Here is a 20,575-nt window from a genome sequence, read left to right as displayed (position 1 = left end):
GTTTGTGCATCATTTTCAAATGTTGCAGGAGGAAGCAGAGAGTCAGAAGCATGAATCTCCTGCATTTGTGCATATGGGCTTTCTAGGATACCCTAAGTCTGTCTTAGCCGCATCTGAATGAATGCTATCAATTATATTCAGTTTGATTCCACAAGGGATTGCGACAAACTCAGAGACTCAAAGCAGGTACTTGACAGGGTTCTCACCAAGATGTTTTATGAGCATAGCTTTAAATAAACCTCAATAACCATTGGTTGGTTTGGCTTCAGGAACTCTTCCTGCTGGTGGGGCGGTAGAGCATGTATTCAATGGCCTGCAAATATTCAGGGAAAGTTGTTGACAGAGTCTTAAGTGTACAGGGTTCTTATTTTCACTGCACTTTGTGTGCAGATAAAGGGGTACATTTATTTGAAATTAAAGTTTCCTCTGGATTTTAGCATGTTAAAGGAAAGCTCTTTGTCTGCACCTTGAATCTCTCTCTCTCTGGTTCGTTTTCCTACGCTATAGAAGTCAGAGAAACAGCCTTATTTTAGTAATTTAGTCATTTTAATAACTTTAAGCCTAACCAGCGTTTGAAATAGGCTGGAAAGAGCCAAGGAGAAAGTCCTGATGTCAGTCTCAGGGCTGATATGATCATTAAAAGGAGAGTTGCAGCCTTAATATCAGCATAGCAGAGAAAAACTGGCTTGTAAAGGCTGGGGAGCACCCTGCTTGATTCTCATACCAGTGATTTTGTGTAAAGCACATTAAAACATACAACATATATCAATAAATGGGATGGCAACTTAGTTTGGTCAGCGACACCGTCATTTATAGCAACACTAGCTACATTCACATGGACATAAGTAACTGCCCATGTCTGTCTGATTAGAATGCACGTAATCACTTGTCAGGAACAAGTTATTCTGAATGTCGGCCTGAGAACTAAGTGTTGAATGGCAAATTGCTCTGGCTAGCTGTTATCAGAATATTTCGATCAGCATGTTCACTTTTTAGTCTTAGCAACCATGTTTTTCCTTTTACCTATGTTCATATAAGCAATACAATATTATCAATTTGGGGTTTCAGTAAGATGGTGAAACTTTGTGCATGTAAACATAGCTATTGCCTTAATTGGGAAACCTTTTGATCAAATCAGGGGAATCCCTAGATGTCATATTTTCTACAAAAATTGTCATTTTCTTTTCTATTTTTAATGAATGAATATAGTAATATTTTTCAGGTAAATCTGCTTGATATGCAAAATAATATAATTTTGTTTCTGCCCTTTATTGAACAACACAAACAATAACTCTAACACAATGACAGGTGACTAGTGTTTGTGGGATTGGAAATATACCCAACCAGAAGAATGTATCTTTTTTATTAAACAAAGGATTTTTGTAGCCTTTTTGTTTTTTTTTTTGGTAACAGTAATAGGTGAGGGAGGGGCAAACTCTTGTTACACTAGCTCTCATACAGCCAAGGAAAAATTGTCACTTTTTGAGATGTCTCATTTCGTGAAAAAAAAGATTTATGTGTAAAATGTTTTTGTTTTTTGCAAAAAGTTTGTTTTTTAATTTTTTGTTAAAAAACATTTAAAAAACTAAAAAACTTTAACAAGCCTTTTGACTCCATGTAAAAAAAGGTTTTCTTTTAAGAAGCTTCCTAAGCTTTAGTCGTTGTGACTCTCAGAAATCTTTGAAGATTGATTATACCAGGGGCAGTCAGCCCGCGCAACGTTCTGCACCTGCAGTGAACTTTTAGAAAAGGTTCTGATCATGGTGAGAGCATTTTCAGATTTATCCGCATTAGTGCAAGCAAGCCTCACTCATTCACTCGCTCGCTTGGCCTCTCTCCCTCCCACTGCTTTCAGGAGAGATTCTGCGTGGGTTTACACTTGAGTTTTTGCCATGTGCTTTCTACTCCCTTTTCACACACACACATATATATATATGCCCTTCCCCACATTTACCGGCACCATGCAAAGATTTTATAAGTTGTATATTTGCTTGTTTATATAAAAGTGGGTGTTTAAAAGAGCAAAGTGGTCAAATTTGACAGAAGATTCCCATTTCTTCTGTAAATTTCATTTTTTTTGTAAAGCTAATATAGTAGTATCTGACCTACTAATGAGGATTAATGTCTGAATCTTTTTCCCCCTCCTACTTCTAGTTGAATTTATACATTTGAGATATTTTGGTTTTGCCATCCTATGGAAAACCTCATGTGGTTTCTTTTGTAAGCTACTGTGATCTGGTTGCTCCTGATGCTGTTTCTCGGTGTTTATATGTAGGTGGAGGCACATCGATGTGTGCGTGGGTAGATGTGAGTAGAGCTGCCTGCCAGGTGTATGTGCCTGTGCATTCTTTGTCTCTCGCCATACAAGTCTGGTGCATTTAATGAAAACACTGTACCACTCACCGGCTGCGCAGTTGTTTCTGGTTAATAAAATAATGAGACAATTGCATTTTTCCCCCTTTTAAACAAAAGGCTTGTTTCTAAGCATTGTTTTATAATGACAATATTTTAATTTAACCAGTTTTTTACTTTTAAACAAAATTCAAATTTTAAGCTTTTTTTTCCAGCCAACTCAGACAGATATTCTTGAAAAAATGTTGTGGACTCTGCCCTGTAGCATTCCCAACATAACAATATTTTAAATCCTCTAGGATCTTGGCCACTGCTGGTGCCCACATGAACATCCCAGTCGATCTCCGGACCCTGAGGGCTGTGCGAGTCTTAAGACCACTCAAACTCGTCTCTGGGATCCCCAGTAAGTAACTTACTAACCTTTAAACTTCAGATATTGCACCTGAATGTTTCCCTGAGAAATGCAGAAATAGTATCCATGTGAACGAAAGGAATTTCAAAGTGTTAAGAAAAAGAAAACAGGCATTTCTGCACAGTCAACCAGAAGAAACGTAAATTATTTGATGAATTCTTGAACTGAAATAGAATAACATCAAAGTGTTGTTATTAATTTTAATATGAACAAAGAACAAATGTTAGAATCTTTTTAACTTAATTTGTTTTGATGATCATGAGCCATTTCAGATAAATAACTATCAGACTTCCAAGAAGTTCTAAAGCAGCATAGCAAACTTTGCAAAAGTTTATCTATTTGTTTATTTTTTATTTTCAGCAGCGAAACCAGAACTGAAGTGTAGTATCTTAGTATTGATTGAATAAAACTGTTGTTAGTTTGTTAGAAACAGGGCCTTAGATATACAGTAGAAACATTCCTTTTTGTCAACTATTTAATTAGTTAGTTTAATTATATTAAGAGAACATCACAAGTCATTTTCCGCAATGGCGGTCATACAAACAAAACAAGTATCGTTTAGAGCGGATGTAGATTTGACCAAATCATATGCCTCCGGTCTGTGACACTGTCTGCGCTCACCTACAATTTGGGAGAGGTGCAGCGGAGTGTCTGCGGAGGGGGCGGGGACGTCTCTGCATTTACCGCGACATCCACGCAGACGACCTTGTTTCGAAGTATAAAACAACCTTAAGGCTTACAGGACAGAGAGATTGAGAGCAGGCAAGCTGGAAGTAATCCAAAGCTCTGCAGTGGATTACCATAAACTTGAAAGGAATCCAGGACTGTGTTTGTGGCATGGCAGATTAAACCCAGAACTGGTAAAGCAGGTTAAAACCCCAAGCACAGAGATAGCTCCAAGATACAGCAATGTATACTACATGCATTCAGCGGGGATTTGTGAAAGATGACCAATTGGACATGGATGTGGCCTGTTTGAATAAGGTGTTGGTGTCACGTCTTGGTTGTAGTAAAGATGACCCAAAATGCAGAGGCAGAGAGGCTGAGGTGAATTCTTGTAGTATTAATGAAAAACACTAATAACAGAGGCAAAATCCAACTAAAATGTAACTCAGACCAGAACCACGGAGACATCAAGGGAAACGCGCACAAGGAGCCAGGGAGAGACGAGGTGAGAGGACAACAGCAAAGACAGGACCAGCAACAACAAGGAACCAACAAAGAGTGAGAGCAGAGGGAGAGCATATATAGCTGACAGAGACAAAGACGAGGGAGCCAAGGGGAAAGGAACACACACACACAAGAGGGCAACAGAGGACAACAGGAAAAACATGAGAATCAACATAAATCTAGAAATTACAACAAAATAGGAGTTAAACCAATAAAACAAGAAAACAAGGAGGAAAGTAAAGCACAACATAACCAAAACCATGACAATTAGACATAATGACGACAAAAGGTCTTCTTAAAGCAGGAGACTCATTGTGATGCAAAAAAAAAGAACCTCACAAACTGATAATTACTTAAAGAGATGTGAGTACAATGAAAGCTATTCAAGCACCTTTTTTAAGCAATAATCTTTAGGGTTGACATGGTTTGATAAAACTCTTTTTCATCAGACCAAGGTAGTGTTTTCAAGCAAAAAGAAAAAAATTCAACCCTCCATTAATTAAGATGGTCATATCTCATGTAGTCTGTGCAGTTATTGTGATTTGTATCTCATTAATTAACACATGTAAACATCTTCTATGATGGCTCTTAACTCCTTATAAAGGGCATTGTCACATTTTACTTTTAGAAAGGAAAAGTCCCCCTTAATTTTATATTTGTTGTATTTTGTTACTCCTTTCATTTTGAACCCAACTTAAATGTGTCTGAGACCTACTTTTTTACATACTATTTACCATACATTGCATTTAATAGCAAATTGCCTGTTACTGTTGCTGCCAAATAACACTTTTAATTGTATAGCAATATAATGACAATAAAGATTCCTCATCTAATTGTGATTAATCTTCTAAAATTAATTATTTAATTAATAACCAGAATGGAAAACACTCTGGTGCAGAATGGTAGATAGGCAATATTAATTCTAATAACTACTTATTTCAAAAAAATGTATACAGAATATCAACTAAGACTTACTGAGGTCAAAATTTTCACAAAAACGTGGCCTGGTCTGATGAATCTTCAGTTGCATCATTCAGATACCACAGTAAAGGTTTGCCCAAACACCTTCAAAGGATGAATTCATCCCACTTGTAAGAATGGCTCAGGGTTTTAAGAGTAGAGGGGCAGGGGAAACCTCCTATGCACAACTTTGGTTGTAAAGCATCTTCTAAATGGTTTAAATCACTCAATAATTATTATTGCCAACAATCTCAATGCATCTATGACCACAATGCACTCACCCTCTGATGCCTTGGAATAGTTAGCATATCTAAATCTGTAAGGGCAATTTTTGGATGTGGCAGTATGAAAGTTTTGCATCATAACTGTGCATGAACCTCAGATCTCCAACACCGTCTTAGATCTTTAACACAAAACATAAAGGTAAATCGTAATAAGAAAAATGTTTCATACCAAACCTTATGCTCTGTAGAGTTCACTAAATATAACCGCTATCTAAGAAATTCATATTTGTTTTCATATTCAGTCTATCTTGCAAAGCTACGGAGGTATAATTACGAGTTCTAAAAAATAGCTTCTAGTTCCAGTTCTGAGGAAACGCACATAAAAGGGGTTACCTTTTGCAAAAGGTAACCCCTGAAAAATCTGAAAGCACCAGTGTTTGCTTATAAGCAGCTTTGCTTCTGTACTCTACCTGATATTTTCAATGAGGCATTGGAATTTGAGCTACTTCATGTAAGATAAGGTTTAAGAAGAAGGTAAACTTTTCCCTTTAACTTAATTGATAAAAATAAAAGCAGATAGGTGTGATAAAAAAAACTGAGGATATGATTTAGTGAAACCTTTGCAGCATCACACCAATAAAAATGTTTGGGCCTTTTGTGGTTCTGTTGCTTGTAAAATATTTTCTCACTTGTTAATCACTTCTACAGGCCTACAGATTGTGCTGAAGTCCATCATGAAGGCCATGATCCCACTGCTACAGATCGGCCTTCTCTTGTTCTTCGCCATCCTCATGTTTGCAATCATTGGCCTGGAGTTCTACAGTGGAAAGCTTCATCAAACCTGCCTGCCATCAGACGACATTTTCGGTAAAAACCTCATATAATGCAAATGATTTTCTCTTTAAACTGTTTAAGAATAATTGTTTAGAAATAAGGAAAAGTCTTGATTCACTAAAGATAATGGTGTAAACACAGCCATCGATTTGGGTGTCAAATACTAAACCCTGACTTTAACTCCTTCTCAGAAACACTGGTTAGAATTACACCTATTGCCACAAATCCCTAGCTACATATAAAATCCCCAGAGTTTGTTTTGGATTATTTATTACCAGCTGTGAATAATTCACCAACAAGTATATGTAAAACATGTGGTTTAGTCAATTTTCTGAAAGAGAGGGTGTGAATATCTTTATTTGAGGGCTTCATGGATTACAGTAGCAGCAAGCTCAGAGGTATTATTAGAGTTGATGCTGGTTGATTTAGCCACTGCTTAATTAGTCAACAACTCCACTGTAATCACGACACACCATAGCATTTACTGTCATTGCCCTGAGATAGAGTTTGATGCAAGGCCCCACAGGAATTCAGAAGGAAACTGATGCCTCCTCGCTTTCTAGTTTACCTTTTCTTTTCAATCACCGCTCTGGTTCTTTTCACACGTTGTTTAGGAAAAATTATAAAGACAGCTTTTTTTTTTTTTTATTAATTGCCTAAAAACATAGGAGCACTTTTTTCTATCCTCTGCTCCTCAGTATTAAAACAATAATCCTGATTTTGCGTTAGTACAGTTGCTTGCAGGAGTTTTTATACCACTCGAACTTTTCCCCATTTTGGCAAGTTACTGATGCATTTTTTGGGGAAGATTGCATTTACTAATTCATGTTACTTTTATGTCAAAGACAAACACAAATAGGATCATAACTAAAGTAGAAGAAAAAAATTAATAAAATATAACTTGCTTTTAGAAAAAAAAAAGCAGAACCTTGACCCATATGTATCCTGGATGTCTTGTCAAGGAGGTACATTTTCTAAAATTTAGTCATCCCGAATAAGTTTCATACAAGATGCCCGCTGTTACACTGACTGAACTAAATCCATATGGGGCTCACATATACATGTTGACTAGAGGGTAAGTCTGCAGGTTGAAGAGGAAATAACAAAGAAACAAAACAAAGTATTTCATTGGAGAGAACAAAAATAGCAATTGTAACCAACTGTGTCTACTGTAGTTTAAAGATAGCATGAGCTTCAACTGCTCTTTGTTTCTCATGGATGTACAGTAAACAACACCCGAGTTTCTCATCTCTCTCTGCTAAAATGTGTCACCATCAACATGTGAAACAGACATTTGGTTGTATTAAACAAGCAAGCTTTATAACAATATTGTAACAGTAGAATTTCTTTGTGGCCAGCCACCAGTTCAATATTACCACTTGTTTTACTTTGTTTGGCCATTTTTGCATCTAATATTTGACTTTAGGTTTATCATAATGTATAGCTTAACAGCAAATTTTAAGATATTGCTGCTAGATTTATTGTAGGCACAGTAAATGCATTTCACTTTCACATAGCTGCGTTTTTTTGTTGTCGTTTGTTTTTTTTAAATTTTTTTTTAGATAATGAGACTGTTGACTCATCAGAGCTGGCATTTGCATGCGGGGTGAGAAAGTGTCCAGAAAAGTACGACTGCAATGACACCTGGATCGGGCCCAATGATGGCATAACACAGTTCGACAACATTCTGTTTGCTGTTCTCACCGTCTTTCAGTGCATTACCATGGAGGGCTGGACAGCTGTGCTCTACAATGTGAGTCTAGGCAACAAATCAATATCCATATCCGACTGAGCAAAGTTACATATTAAATAATCTCAACATTTCAGACCAATGATGCTCTGGGTTCTACATGGAACTGGATGTACTTCATTCCTCTCATCATTATCGGCTCGTTCTTTGTCTTGAATCTAGTGCTGGGAGTTTTGTCTGGGTAAGTATGTTTCTTCCTGTGTTTGCAAAAGGAAACGTGGTCTTATTGTTGATACTGTGAAGTAAGACAGTTGTTTCCTGTCTTCCCAGAGAATTTGCCAAGGAAAGGGAGAGAGTGGAGAACAGGAGAGCCTTTATGAAGTTACGTCGTCAGCAGCAGGTTGAAAGAGAACTGAATGGCTACCGAGCCTGGATAGACAGGGCAGGTACTGGGAAGCCGAAACATTTGTATATCAACGTACCAAAGTACAGCACAAATGTCAAAGTCAAGCCCCGGCCCGCAAATTGTTTACCCATGGCCCCCCAGATGATATTTAATTACCATTAGAACCGGCCCACTGGCCACAGCCGCTTGTGCGCGCTGCTGTGACTTTGCGGGCTACTGTTGCATTCTGGGTAATGTAGTGTTGATGCGGTTGTGTTGCACGCACCAACACTACATTCCCAGGGGAAAACATGATTGTGACTGCTTTTCAGTCCGATCTAGCTAAAAGAAAGATGCAGGAAAACGTCAGCATCCCCACACCGAGACTCCGCCAGAAGACGTATTTCCTACCGATACTCTGAGACAGAGCCCTACTTACAGGCGTGAACCTCTGCCCTGACTGTGCCTTCTGTTCACTTCCCGGTATTCTGTTCCTGGCATGCGGATCCCACCTGCCCCTCGCTCGGCGGCATGTCTGTCTTTATCACCTGCAGGATCAGCTCCCATCTCCTTCCATCCAGGCTCCTTTTATTTTTGTTTCAATCAGCCTCTGCTGACACCTGCGTGCAGCGTTTTCCCAGCGCAATTATTGTGCTCCGCCTCCTTAGACAACCAGCTTCAGCCCAGTGTGCTTGGATGGTTAAAGAGAGGAAATTAAAAAACCAAAACAAGCCAAAGATGCAAAGCACAGCAAAAAAATGAAAATAAAAGAAAAACACAAACACAGTAATGCCTTTTCGGTTTATAATGCATGCACTTTCATTTATGTATTTATCTTAATATGTTTATTAATATGATAAACGTTTATTTATAATATTGATATTAATATTTTGTTTAAAAACAAACAATATGTAGCTCTTGGCTCAATAGGCTCTGTTCATTTCAATATGTTTTAATAAACATTTGAATAGTCTGGCCCTCGGCTTTTAGCAAATTAGGGGGGGTTTTTGGCCCTAGGTTCATGCCAGAAACAGCTCTGTTGATTACTTTGAGGAAAGAGGCACTGTCAAACACAGAAACACCAGATCAGGTAGATCTTCTATTGCAAAGGCAAAAGAGCAGTGTACGCATTAGCAGTGGCAGCACTAGCTACATCAATTAATTTGTCCTGGATGAAGAAACTGCTACAATAGAATTCCTGGGTAGAGGATACTTTCTATTTAAAAAGTAAATAAAAAAGTGAATAGTGGCAATGATTCCATCAAGGACTCTGCTCAGAATAAAATGCAACCAAATACACAAGCAAATGGGCCACATTTAACTCCAGCAGAAAGGCTGCAACTTTAACCCATTATCTAGGGGAGTCAGTGGTTTTGAATTAATTTCGATCATCAGCTCTAAAAAATTTTGCAGAGAGGATTTAACTATTTTTATTCGGTCAAATAAATAGTTTGAGTGGCATTACTAAAAAGTGAATTATACATTTTGTAATTTTGTCTTTATCAGAATCAGAAGAATCAAAATTTGAATTTTTCATTTGTAATTGTTCCTCAAGGGTTCAACTACATTTTAATCAGCTCAGAATAATAATAATAAAAAACAATATAAATCAAAACAGTGAAGGCAAAAAGTGATATAAGCAATAACAAAAAAATAAATATTATAAAAACTTTATAAAATGACTGTGCAATTACAGAAGAAAAAAAAAAAATATATATATATATATATTTATATAAACAAGAATATTTACACAGACATTGCAATATTGCACATAAGAATATTGCTCTCAAACAGTAATGTAGAGTTTGCACAGAGTGTACTGACTGTTCGCGTAATTGTTTGTATTTCCAGTGTATGTGAGGCACTCAGGACAACAACAGCTCACTGAACAAAGCTGGTTTTATTATTTTATAACATTGAAATATAATCGCTTTAAACCTTGCTCAAAGCAACGTAAACTACCCAAGCCTTCACCTGTCTTGTCTGGAAAGTGACTGCTCTGACAGGGTTTGGGATCTTCATCAGTGGAAGAGTTGGGAAGCACAAACATGCAGTGCTGTAATGGCATCCTACATTGCTTGTCTCCCACGCAAGCAGAGGGTGAGAAAAAGGTGATACTGACTCACTGACTTAAATTTGTGTGCATGTACGTATGTGCACTCGCATCTCACTGTTTACATGCCCAAGTATGTGCGCGATGTAGACACTGTGCATAGTTATGTGCACAAATGTGGGAGAGTGTGGGAAGAGGGAGGAGAAAAGAGAGACAGAATATAAGGGGGATTTAGAAATCAGTCTTCAGAGAAGGTCACAACGGCCTCTTAAGGCAGAGCTTACATCATTTCCTGCAAATGTTTGCAGACATCCTAAACAATTCAACCCTGAGATCTGTACTGCTTTAGTTCTGATGGTTTGAATTGTTGCTTTGTGTTTAAACTCCAGTTTTATTCTGTTACAGAGGAAGTAATGCTTGCAGAGGAGAATAAAAATTCAGGCAGATCCCCTTTAGATGGTAAGTTAATCAACTCCTGGACAAAATACTTTTTTTAAATCTTACATTAGACAAGGTTTTGTTTTCTTTATTCAACAAATAAAAAAATAAAAAAAAAGTGATTGTAAACGATAACTACAAATAAAATCATTAGTAACACATGCATGTTCATCAGCATAAGCACAAACACATTACATATACATACAGGAATCTAAACATATATAGAAACTGCTCATTTAACCTGCAATATATATGCCCTCAGCTGTGACCTTAATTAGTATTAGGGGCCTGTATTAGGAAACTTGGGGGTGGCTGAAATGTTCATCCTTAAATTTTGGCTAGAGTATTTTTTCCTCCTCAGAATTCCTTTATAGGCCCTTTAAGCAGCAAAGTTTTGTTGATTTGCAGGATGTTCTGGAAAACTGGGGAAGGGAAATTCAGAAGTTTTGAATGTAATCCTGCTGTTGTCACTATAACAGGACTTAATCCCAGAATAGACTCTGATCATAAAACCTTTTCCAGGTTTTATTGTTGATGTTTAATCCTTTAAATTAAAATGTTGTTATTTTTATTTTTTCATTTTGATTGAAGCACTTTGAGATATTTTTTGAAGAAACTGAACTTCAAATTAAACTTACCACTATAATCATTGCTACTTTTGAAAATATTATTTTTTTATCATAATTGATGATGTTTAACTCCATTGGTTAAACATCATCCTTCTCAGTTTACTCTGTTTAATAGGATGGACCACACTGGTTTTGCACATTTTTGCACATGCAACCTAGTGCTTCAAACTCAATAATGGTGCATTGGATTTGTCTTGAAAGTCAGGGAATGTCACTGCCAAAGATTTAATAATTGTAGTAGTACAAACAACTAAGAAAATCTGGCTAAAATTGTAACAATATAAATTTCTTTCCAATCTATGTGTTCAACGTTGAAAAAGTAATTATATCACTAATGAATATAAAGTACTTCGGGCCTGATCTTCAAAGATTCGGTGTAGGGGGTGCTAAATTGCAAGTTAAATTTTGTTATATAATAGGTGGGAATGTTGTGGGTGATCTATAAAGATTGCTGTGCAAATATTAAGATGTGCAAACTGTTTAGGTTCTGCCCATTAAAATGAGCAGTTTGCATACTATACAGGCAGGGGAAAGTGGTCGTAAAAGAAGAATGAGGTTGTAAGCCATAATGTTTAAGGTAATAATGATAAATAATGAAGGTAATAATGATAAATGATTATAAAGATTATTTTAGAAATCAGAAATTACTATGAAATTATTATGAAAATAATTAAAGTTGCATATAAAAAATGTAATATAAAACAGGAGAAGTTTTCCTTGTCTGTTTACTTTTTTTTAGATTTGGTTTAATTGTCTGCATTAATTTCTGCTCGCTTGTAGACATTTTTCTTCATTGATTTTATTATTTCTGATGGTCCCAATATGTTTGTATGTGCAGAGAATATCTCTCCATCCTCTGGCATTGTACCAATCCCTTCTTTGTTGCAACAATTACTCCAGACATTTTTATGTGGCAGTTTGAACCTGACTTATAGAAGTACTAAAAATGACACAAATACAACAGAAATTTGAAAACTCAGTTAAGTCTCAAATTTGGATTTGCTTTGCATGTTGTAAAAGTTAACATTTGCAAATCCTTCACCCTTGAATTTTGCAAAGTTTTGTATTTACATGGATTCTTTATACTGATCAAGGCAAAGCAGCACAAAATGCTTTGAACACGCTGTTTGCCTTATTGCAACAAATCACTTTGCGCTTCTTTTTAAGATCTGCTTATCGCTTACAAAAATGTTTGTCCCCTTTGTAGAGATGTGCAAACCTTTAAAAGATCAGGCACTTTGTATCCTTTTCATTTAGTGCAATAGAAAAAGCCTTATCTACAACTTATATGAAGTTCTAAGTTCTTGAGCTCCATCTTTGTGTTGTTTAAGTTTTTGTTACGTTCCATTTCAGTGCTGAAGAGAGCGAGTAAAAAGACAGGTGCACGAAGAGCTGCACCAGGGAGTGACAAGTACACAGACATGTCCACTGCCAGTAAGTCAAGGATATTTCTCAATAAGGAAAGATAAGAAAATATGCCATTAAAGTGATAATCAAAACAGTTTGGTAATCCTGGAACTGTGACAAAGAAGAATGAACAAAGATCCAACTTATTTTGTTAGCAAACTAGAAAATTTCACACCATAGAATTGTTATGATTTTTTTTTCTTTCTTAGTAAAGTTGTTCTCACAATAAATCATTTTCACGAGGGCTGTCGCTAATTGTGGAGGAAACAATCCCTTTTATTGTTTTGTCTTTAATCAGTAATAAATCATTTGACTTCATCCAGTGATGTTTTCCTTTTTCCCATCTTTAGGCATGTCAAGGTCAAGAATGAACTTTCGCAGCGGCCGTCGTGGCCCGGCTGCCTACCTGCGACGTAAAGAGCGCATGTTGCGCATCTCCATCCGTCGTATGGTGAAGACAGACACTTTCTACTTGATGGTCCTGAGTCTGGTGGCTCTTAATACCATCTGTGTGGCCATCGTGCACCACGACCAGCCCGACTGGCTGACCATCATCCTCTGTGTGTTTTACTCGAGAACATCCGACAGGGTTTTTCTTTTAACTAACACCTTAAAGAGAAATGATTAGGTCACTTTTAATGATGGAGTTGTTTATGATTTTATGCTGCCTCGTTTTACTTTTTTAAATGACAGGCTGTATTTTTTCTAATCTGCAGACTATGCAGAGTTTGTGTTCCTGGGGCTTTTTCTGGCTGAGATGTTTTTAAAAATGTACGGCCTGGGTTTCCGGCTCTACTTTCATTCATCTTTTAACTGCTTTGACTGTGGGGTGAGATCCTCCATCTTTTATACTGACTGCATGTTATCAAAGAAAAACAGTATTTTTTTGAATCACAGACAAAAAAACTGATTCAACTTTATGCCTTTTTACAGGGCCGCTACTTTGTATGATTAGTTTACTTTATCTCATGGAATAAGTAATTATATTTTTTATTAATATTTTTCAATTAGTACCAAGAAAGCTCACTAACAATCTTACAGAATCATTGCATGTTTTCAGCTTGAGTTGGTATATAAAAAACTTCAGTTATTTCCCTCCCATACCTTAAACTCTTAAATGGCAGCCATTTTTTTCTCCCTCTTCTTTGTGACATCTTTTGCAGGTCATTATTGGCAGCATCTTTGAGGTGGTCTGGGGCTTCTTTAGGCCTGGCATATCATTTGGTATTAGTGTTCTGAGAGCGCTGAGACTTCTGAGAATATTCAAAATAACAAAGTGAGTAAATAAAGATAAAAAAGCAGTATATATATATATATATATATATATATATATATATATATATATATATATATATATATATATATATTTGATAACTTCATAAGATCTTTAATAAATTTATTTAGGTTATATGCCCTCCTACTGTTTGATATACGTAAGCTTTGTAACAGATATTAATAAAACTTTAGATAAGTTAATTTTTCCTATCCAAATATCTTAAGATACTCTCTTGTGCCTATAATATTTTATATCTTAACTGTTCTCTTTATAAAATCAGTATCAACGACAGTATTACCTCCATTACAGTAGGCCTGGTTCGGTAGCACATGTCTTTGTCATAATTGTGGAGAATGGTAAATGTCTGAGTATTTTCACCATTATACTGGGCACATTGCTTCTCTGCGTTATGCGTTTGTAGCTGTGTCACACCGATACAACACTAATAGTGACAAATTGAAAGCAAACAGAGCAGCAAGTGAATAAACGTGCAATTTAAGAATTGACTACAAGTTGTTAAGGCCTATTACAAAAAAAGTCGGGCTATATTATTTTAGGTTCAAATTAAGATTTTAGGATTTAAAACTTTTTTTTGACTTTTCAAGACCTTGTAGCAACGGTAATGAATCCAACTTTTATCATTTATCTTCTTTCCAGGTACTGGGCTTCTCTCAGGAACCTGGTTGTTTCCCTGATGAGCTCCATGAAATCCATTATCAGCCTGCTTTTCCTTCTCTTTCTCTTCACTGTGGTGTTTGCACTGCTTGGGATGCAGCTTTTTGGAGGGAGGTGTGTATTGGCATTCTTTATTGAGAGTATTAATAAATTGAGTTTCCATGTTTTAGTAATTTCCTTACTTACACTTCCAGTCATGCAGAAGTGGTTTCCAGCTCAGAAATGCAACAGTGGTTTCCCTAAGTGGCCTCTTCGGAGGATGAAGGAAAGGAGGAGCTATGTCCGGATGAAAATAACTCCCTGCATCCTCCTTCTCCTTCTTCCTCCTGTTTGTTCCTCATTGGTCATATCTGACCCTGCTTCTCAATCTGTTTTTACCTCTAGGTTCATCTTTGAAGATTACACTCCCACCAACTTTGACACATTTCCAGCTGCCATCATGACAGTGTTTCAGGTTTGGTTCTCACAGACCCCCATCCCCCCTCCATGCCTGCTCTCCATGACACATTTCACCCTGGGATATTTCTCACCCCGGGCGCAGATTAAACAACTCTGCTCAAGCGCTCTCCGCCCCCTGCCTTCGCTATCGTCCCACACATCCAAGCACACATATGCGCACATGAATTTCAGACAAGGGAAACGTGAAAAAGTCCACATCAGATCTGCCTGAAATGAACTGCTCTGTGAAAATATGTTTTGATCAGCAACCATAGAAATTATTATTATCTCGTCACCCTTTTTAATAGTGTATTGTTATCAAAAAGGGGGCTAGGTCTGCCGTTTGGAGTATTTTAAAGCCAGCATTCACTGAAGCCTAGCCTGAGCAGTATAATTATTTCTGCTATATGTTCTGTGCCTTTAATTGCCTGCAGATTCTGACTGGTGAGGACTGGAACGAGGTGATGTATAATGGAATCCGCTCGCAGGGAGGTGTTCAGTATGGCATGTGGTCATCCATCTACTTTATAGTGCTTACTCTGTTTGGTAACTGTATCCTTGTTGACCTAAGAAGTGGTCAGAGAGGTCTGATGTAACCAGGATGCTTGTGCACCTTCACTTTTTAATATATTCATATAAAAGTGTAAATATGTATTTCTGAAAATTTTAAATACAGGAGAAGCTCTAACGTGTAAAAATAGTTTAAAACTTTAACTGCAAAATGTTCTAAGCCACTTATAGGCATTGAAGGGTTCTTTCTCTGAGATGGACTGATAGCATAGAGCATTAATGATTTTTGAAAAGAAGACCAAGGCCAGTCTGTTTAATTATGTTGTCAACTATCTCTTATCTACACAGGATCAAAACTATACATTTAGACTTCATTACAAACACTTATCATGAAAAGTAGTGAAGTTTTTGTTTGGTCAACAATTCTTTTATGTATATTTTTGTCACAATTAGTCTTTTGCCACTGGAAATTTTTTTATTTTTTTTTATTTGAATGCTTTTACGTTTAAAAAACAAAATACATTTGTGAGTTTAGTTTCAGAGTTGCATTTTTTTTGTTAAACAAATGTACTTTCATTGGTTTGTTATATTCACAGCCATGCATGAAAAACAAGCATAAAAAAGTTGTTTAGACTTATTTCCTTTCCTGCTGTTTCCTTTAGGCAGTTTTGGCAATGTCCACCTATTAAATATAAACATTTTTTAATTGAATGCTATCAAGTAACCTATATAAGGAATCCTCCTTTTTTTGTTTTTTGAGAAAATAAAACTTAATTTTAAATTAAATTATCTCTTAAATAGCAGTCTTCCTAAAATACCATTAATTTATAATGTTGAATTAATGCCTGGAAATATGCCAAATTATGTCTGAAATTCTTAACGCTGTTACTCTGATTATAAAATGAAACTGTCTAGCTGTATATTTACATTCTATTATTAAAGGTCTTATCAATTTTTGTTGGGTTTTTTCATAAAAAAGTTGGTAAATCCTGGGTAGCCATATTTTTCCTCAACTGCCTTTTTGACAGACACACTACTTAATGTGTTCTTGGCCATCGCTGTGGATAATTTGGCCAACGCACAGGAACTAACCAAGGTTTGCATTGTTTTTATCTATCTTGTGTTTATTTATAAAATGTGATATTCTTATATCTGTTTATGTTTAAAAACCTAAGTGTAACAAAGTTTGTATACTCAGGATGAAGAGGAGGAGGAGGAGTTCTTCAATCAGAGGTATGCAAGAGGAAGAGACGGCTTAATATCAGAGTAAGTTAGTGGATAACGCCTTAGATAAATTTATTCACAATTCATCTGTTTTTTTTAGTATATGACAAAAACCATCACAGCTCATGTCTTCATCTGATCAACAATCAGGAAAAAAACAACAGATGTTGAATTTTGATTAAACCATTTTTTTTGTTCTTGTTGTTTCCAATTACTCATGACTGAAGGCATGTTTATATGGTGCTCTGATCACCTCAGCTCCATAATTACAGGTTATAGACATTAGAAAGATGGTTATTGTATGTTGATACTTGGTAAACCAGCCATTTACCAATGACAGGTTTACATTAATTGTGCAGTAGAATTAATAAGTTGGCAAAATGGGATACCAGTAGTTTTAGACAGATATAATTTTCGTCTATGTTGTAATTCAACAAAATATTTTCCAAGTTACACACAGTACCCCCAAGATATCCCAATCCAGATCTTATTACTTAAGTTTTTAATTATTTATTATGTTTTTATCGACTTGCTATGGATTGTCTGAGCTTTGATTACGTTTGTTCCCTTTACTCGGGTCCTAATCTAAATAACTTAATCTCTTGCCTTATTTGTAAAAGATTTATAGTTTATTCTTATTTCTTAGTCCTGGTTTTCTCTATTGCACCTCATTACTCCCTAGATGTCCTCAGTTATCCTCGTGTCATCTTTGAATAATCTACTCTTCACCTCTTATTCATGACTCACCCTTTTCATTCATTCATCTCTTCCAGGTAACAAAAAATTGTTAATACCCCTTGTTTAATGAAAAAATGGTCACATAAATAAATTGAATCTCGCTAAATTAATAATAAATAAAAGTTCTATGAAAATAAACAAATGAATGTCAGACATAAAAAAATAACTGATTAAACAGGCCTGGAGAAAAATATGGTATCCCTAGAAAAGGCTAAAAATAATGTGACCAAAGGGACATGTTAAATCAAGGTCCACTAATTAACACATGAGTATGATCTGTAATCAGTCAGTTGGTCTATACTTATATAGGGCAACAAGTAGCCACTGTGTTTTTTGGTGACATGGTGTGTACCACACTCAACATGGACCAGATAAAGTGAAGAAAATAGTTTTCTCAGGAGAATTGAAAGAACATTATGGAAAATCATGTTAAAGATAAAGACTTTACGAACACCTCCAAGCAGCTTGATGCTCATGTGACTACAGTTGCACAAATATTCAGATATGTAAAATCCATGGGATTGTATCCAACTTTCCTGGCCACAGAAAAGAAAATGGATGACAAATCAAAGAAACCAAAATATGAACAGTAACAACACATCCATCATTGAGCTTGAGTGGACTTAATGAGATGTAGTAGGTCACCAATGTGGTAAAAAACAAATCCGGAAAAAAGAAAGTGGACTGGAATTTCCCAAACTACATGCTAACAATCCAAAACGCTTCTGAGAGAATGTCTTATTAACAGATCAAACAATCAATCAATCAATTTATCTTTTTTGTCAACTACAATTTGCGTTGTAATCGAGATTTCAGTTTCAGTACAAACTGTTCATCACATACATCACATACATGAGAGGGGTTGGGGAGCTGGACAGGGGAACGATTGACTGAGGCCATGTGTGCCAAAGAACGCTGCCATTTGGCAGATTCTTATGCCGTGAGGCGGTTCCCTTAGGGCGCTGCCTTTTATCTCTGTGGAAAGATAGGAGCCACATTGGGAAGGAAAAAGGGGGATAAAAAGCATATTTCACTATTTATCCTTGACAGGGTACAGTTTGAGATATAAAAAAAACACCTCAGCACAAGAAAAGCACATATAACATGGGACAAACATTTCAGCAGAGGGAAAACTTTGGAGGCTGAGAGTCATGCGTGAGTCTATCTGATGTTTGAGCATCAGTTGTGTGTGTGTGAGTGAGTGCGTTCAATTCGTCCATGAACGCTGTCCAGAGGCCATTGTCCTTGATAAGATGGAAGTTTATCAACTGGCACTATAGTTCTGAATTCATCCACAGATGAGACAACATGGAACGTTTTGCCAAGGCAAAAAAAGCTCTATGCTCACAAATAGAAAATATGAAGCATATGAAGAAAAGAACACTGTCCTTACTGTGAAACATGGAGGGGGTTCTGTTATGTTCTGGGGCTGCTTTACTTCATCTGGCAAAGTTTATCTTAGAAAGCTTGGTCTCAGTCACAGGTCATTGGTCTTCCAACAGTATAATAACAGCCAAGAATGGCTACGAGGAAAACATCGGACTATTCTGAGGTGGCTTCTATGAACCCTGACCTAAGTCTTACTGAGCTTCTTTAGAAGGAGTTGAAACATGCAGTTTAGAAAAGGCAACAAATTAACAAGTAAAGGTTACCAACATTATTGTAAAGGCCTGTTTTACGAATACATTTTTTTCATATAATTTTTTTAAACATGGTGGAAAAGCAATATCTGATTTTTCTTTATTCATTTTCATAGATTTATTATTTAATGCTTACCTTTGACAGATTCAAATTATTTCTGTGACCATTGTGTGTTTTTATTCATTAAATGAGGGTTAGGTGTAAATACATAATACTTCTCTCTGTCTAACCCTGTTTATTTTTCCTTATAAGCTGCTAATTATTTGCTCTTCCAAAGTTTAGATCTTTTAAATTCTGATTTGGGAGCAACTTCACTGTGACTCTGAAGTAGATCAACATATTTAGTATTTAATGTGCCTGGCTAGCTGCATTTATATCACATGAAAATTTTAATTTGCATGTGGTTTGTTTCTACATTTTATATACATTTAATAGAAAATGATAAATGAACCGGGCTTATTCAATTTAATTCAAAAATGCTTTATTAATCCCAAAGGGAAATATGATATATGGTGGTTTTCAAGATGTGCTGAATGCTTAAAGTGCATATACACTAATAATCCCATTTCTCTAGCTGCACATTCAATGAGTTAATTGCAGATTGTTATTCAAATTACCCTTTAAAATGCTGTTACTTATTTTCTGTTACAAAAACATGTAAAAGGAAAAAGGTAGGTGTCAATGTTACAGATTTTACAACTTTAATATAACAGTTAACTGTTACCTTTTAAATATTTTACTGATTAGAGGTACTGTGGAGGATTTTCACGATTTTTTTAAAAGACCTGCCCTCTCTACTTTAAAAAAATGCACATGCACAACCCTGTACCCGCTCCCAAGAGGGAACGCCTATTAAACACGTGCAAGAGCATGCACAAGCCCATTTCTCCTCATCCTCGCTCTGTTTAAAAGTTGCTGTTCTCATGGCTCATACAACCTTACCATGTCTGAACGTCCGCCCTAACCCCTAAAATCCGTCCAGCACTATATACACTATATTGCCAAAAGTATTTGCTCACCCATCCAAATTATTGGAATCAGGTGTTCCAATCACTTCCATGGCCACAGGTGTATAAATTCAAGCACCTAGGCATGCAGACTGTTTTTACAAACATTTGTGAAAGAATGGGTCGCTCTCAGGAGCTCAGTGAATTCCAGCGTGGAACTGTGATAGGATGCCACCTGTGCAACAAATCCAGTCGTGAAATTTCCTCGCTCCTAAATATTCCACAGTCAACTGTCAGCTGTATTATAAGAAAATGGAAGTGTTTGGGAACGACAGCAACTCAGCCACGAAGTGGTAGGCCACGTAAACTGACGGAGCGGGGTCAGCGGATGCTGACGCGCATAGTGCGAAGAGGTCGCCAACTTTCTGCAGAGTCAATCACTACAGACCTCCAAACTTCATGTAGCTCAAGAACAGTGCGCAGAGAGCTTCTTGGAATGGGTTTCCATGGGCGAGCAGCTGCATCCAAGCCATACATCACCAAGTGCAATGCAAAGCGTCGGATGCGGTGGT

At 36.5% G+C, this 20,575-nt stretch overlaps 1 protein-coding gene across 2 annotated transcripts in view; it reads left to right on the top strand.

Moving 5' to 3' along the window:
- LOC119795705 (voltage-dependent R-type calcium channel subunit alpha-1E-like) overlaps positions 1-20,575 on the top strand; it is a 94,554-nt gene that overhangs the window by 38,120 nt on the left and 35,859 nt on the right. For both annotated transcript variants that reach the window (XM_038303845.1, XM_038303846.1), the window contains 15 exons: positions 2,652-2,755; positions 5,827-5,985; positions 7,515-7,705; positions 7,780-7,883; positions 7,973-8,088; positions 10,486-10,539; positions 12,501-12,581; positions 12,905-13,114; positions 13,271-13,383; positions 13,718-13,830; positions 14,488-14,619; positions 14,890-14,959; positions 15,378-15,495; positions 16,482-16,549; positions 16,652-16,719. In XM_038303845.1, the coding sequence (XP_038159773.1) occupies positions 2,652-2,755; positions 5,827-5,985; positions 7,515-7,705; positions 7,780-7,883; positions 7,973-8,088; positions 10,486-10,539; positions 12,501-12,581; positions 12,905-13,114; positions 13,271-13,383; positions 13,718-13,830; positions 14,488-14,619; positions 14,890-14,959; positions 15,378-15,495; positions 16,482-16,549; positions 16,652-16,719 (1,701 nt within the window). The remainder of the gene's footprint in view (positions 1-2,651; positions 2,756-5,826; positions 5,986-7,514; positions 7,706-7,779; positions 7,884-7,972; positions 8,089-10,485; positions 10,540-12,500; positions 12,582-12,904; positions 13,115-13,270; positions 13,384-13,717; positions 13,831-14,487; positions 14,620-14,889; positions 14,960-15,377; positions 15,496-16,481; positions 16,550-16,651; positions 16,720-20,575) is intronic.

This window comes from Cyprinodon tularosa, unplaced genomic scaffold (genome assembly GCF_016077235.1).
Source record: "Cyprinodon tularosa strain WSP-4 unplaced genomic scaffold, ASM1607723v1 ctg52, whole genome shotgun sequence".
In the NCBI taxonomy this organism is placed as follows: domain Eukaryota; kingdom Metazoa; phylum Chordata; class Actinopteri; order Cyprinodontiformes; family Cyprinodontidae; genus Cyprinodon; species Cyprinodon tularosa.
The sequence above is the reverse complement of the archived record's forward strand: the minus strand, read 5'-3'. Positions and strand labels throughout refer to the sequence as shown.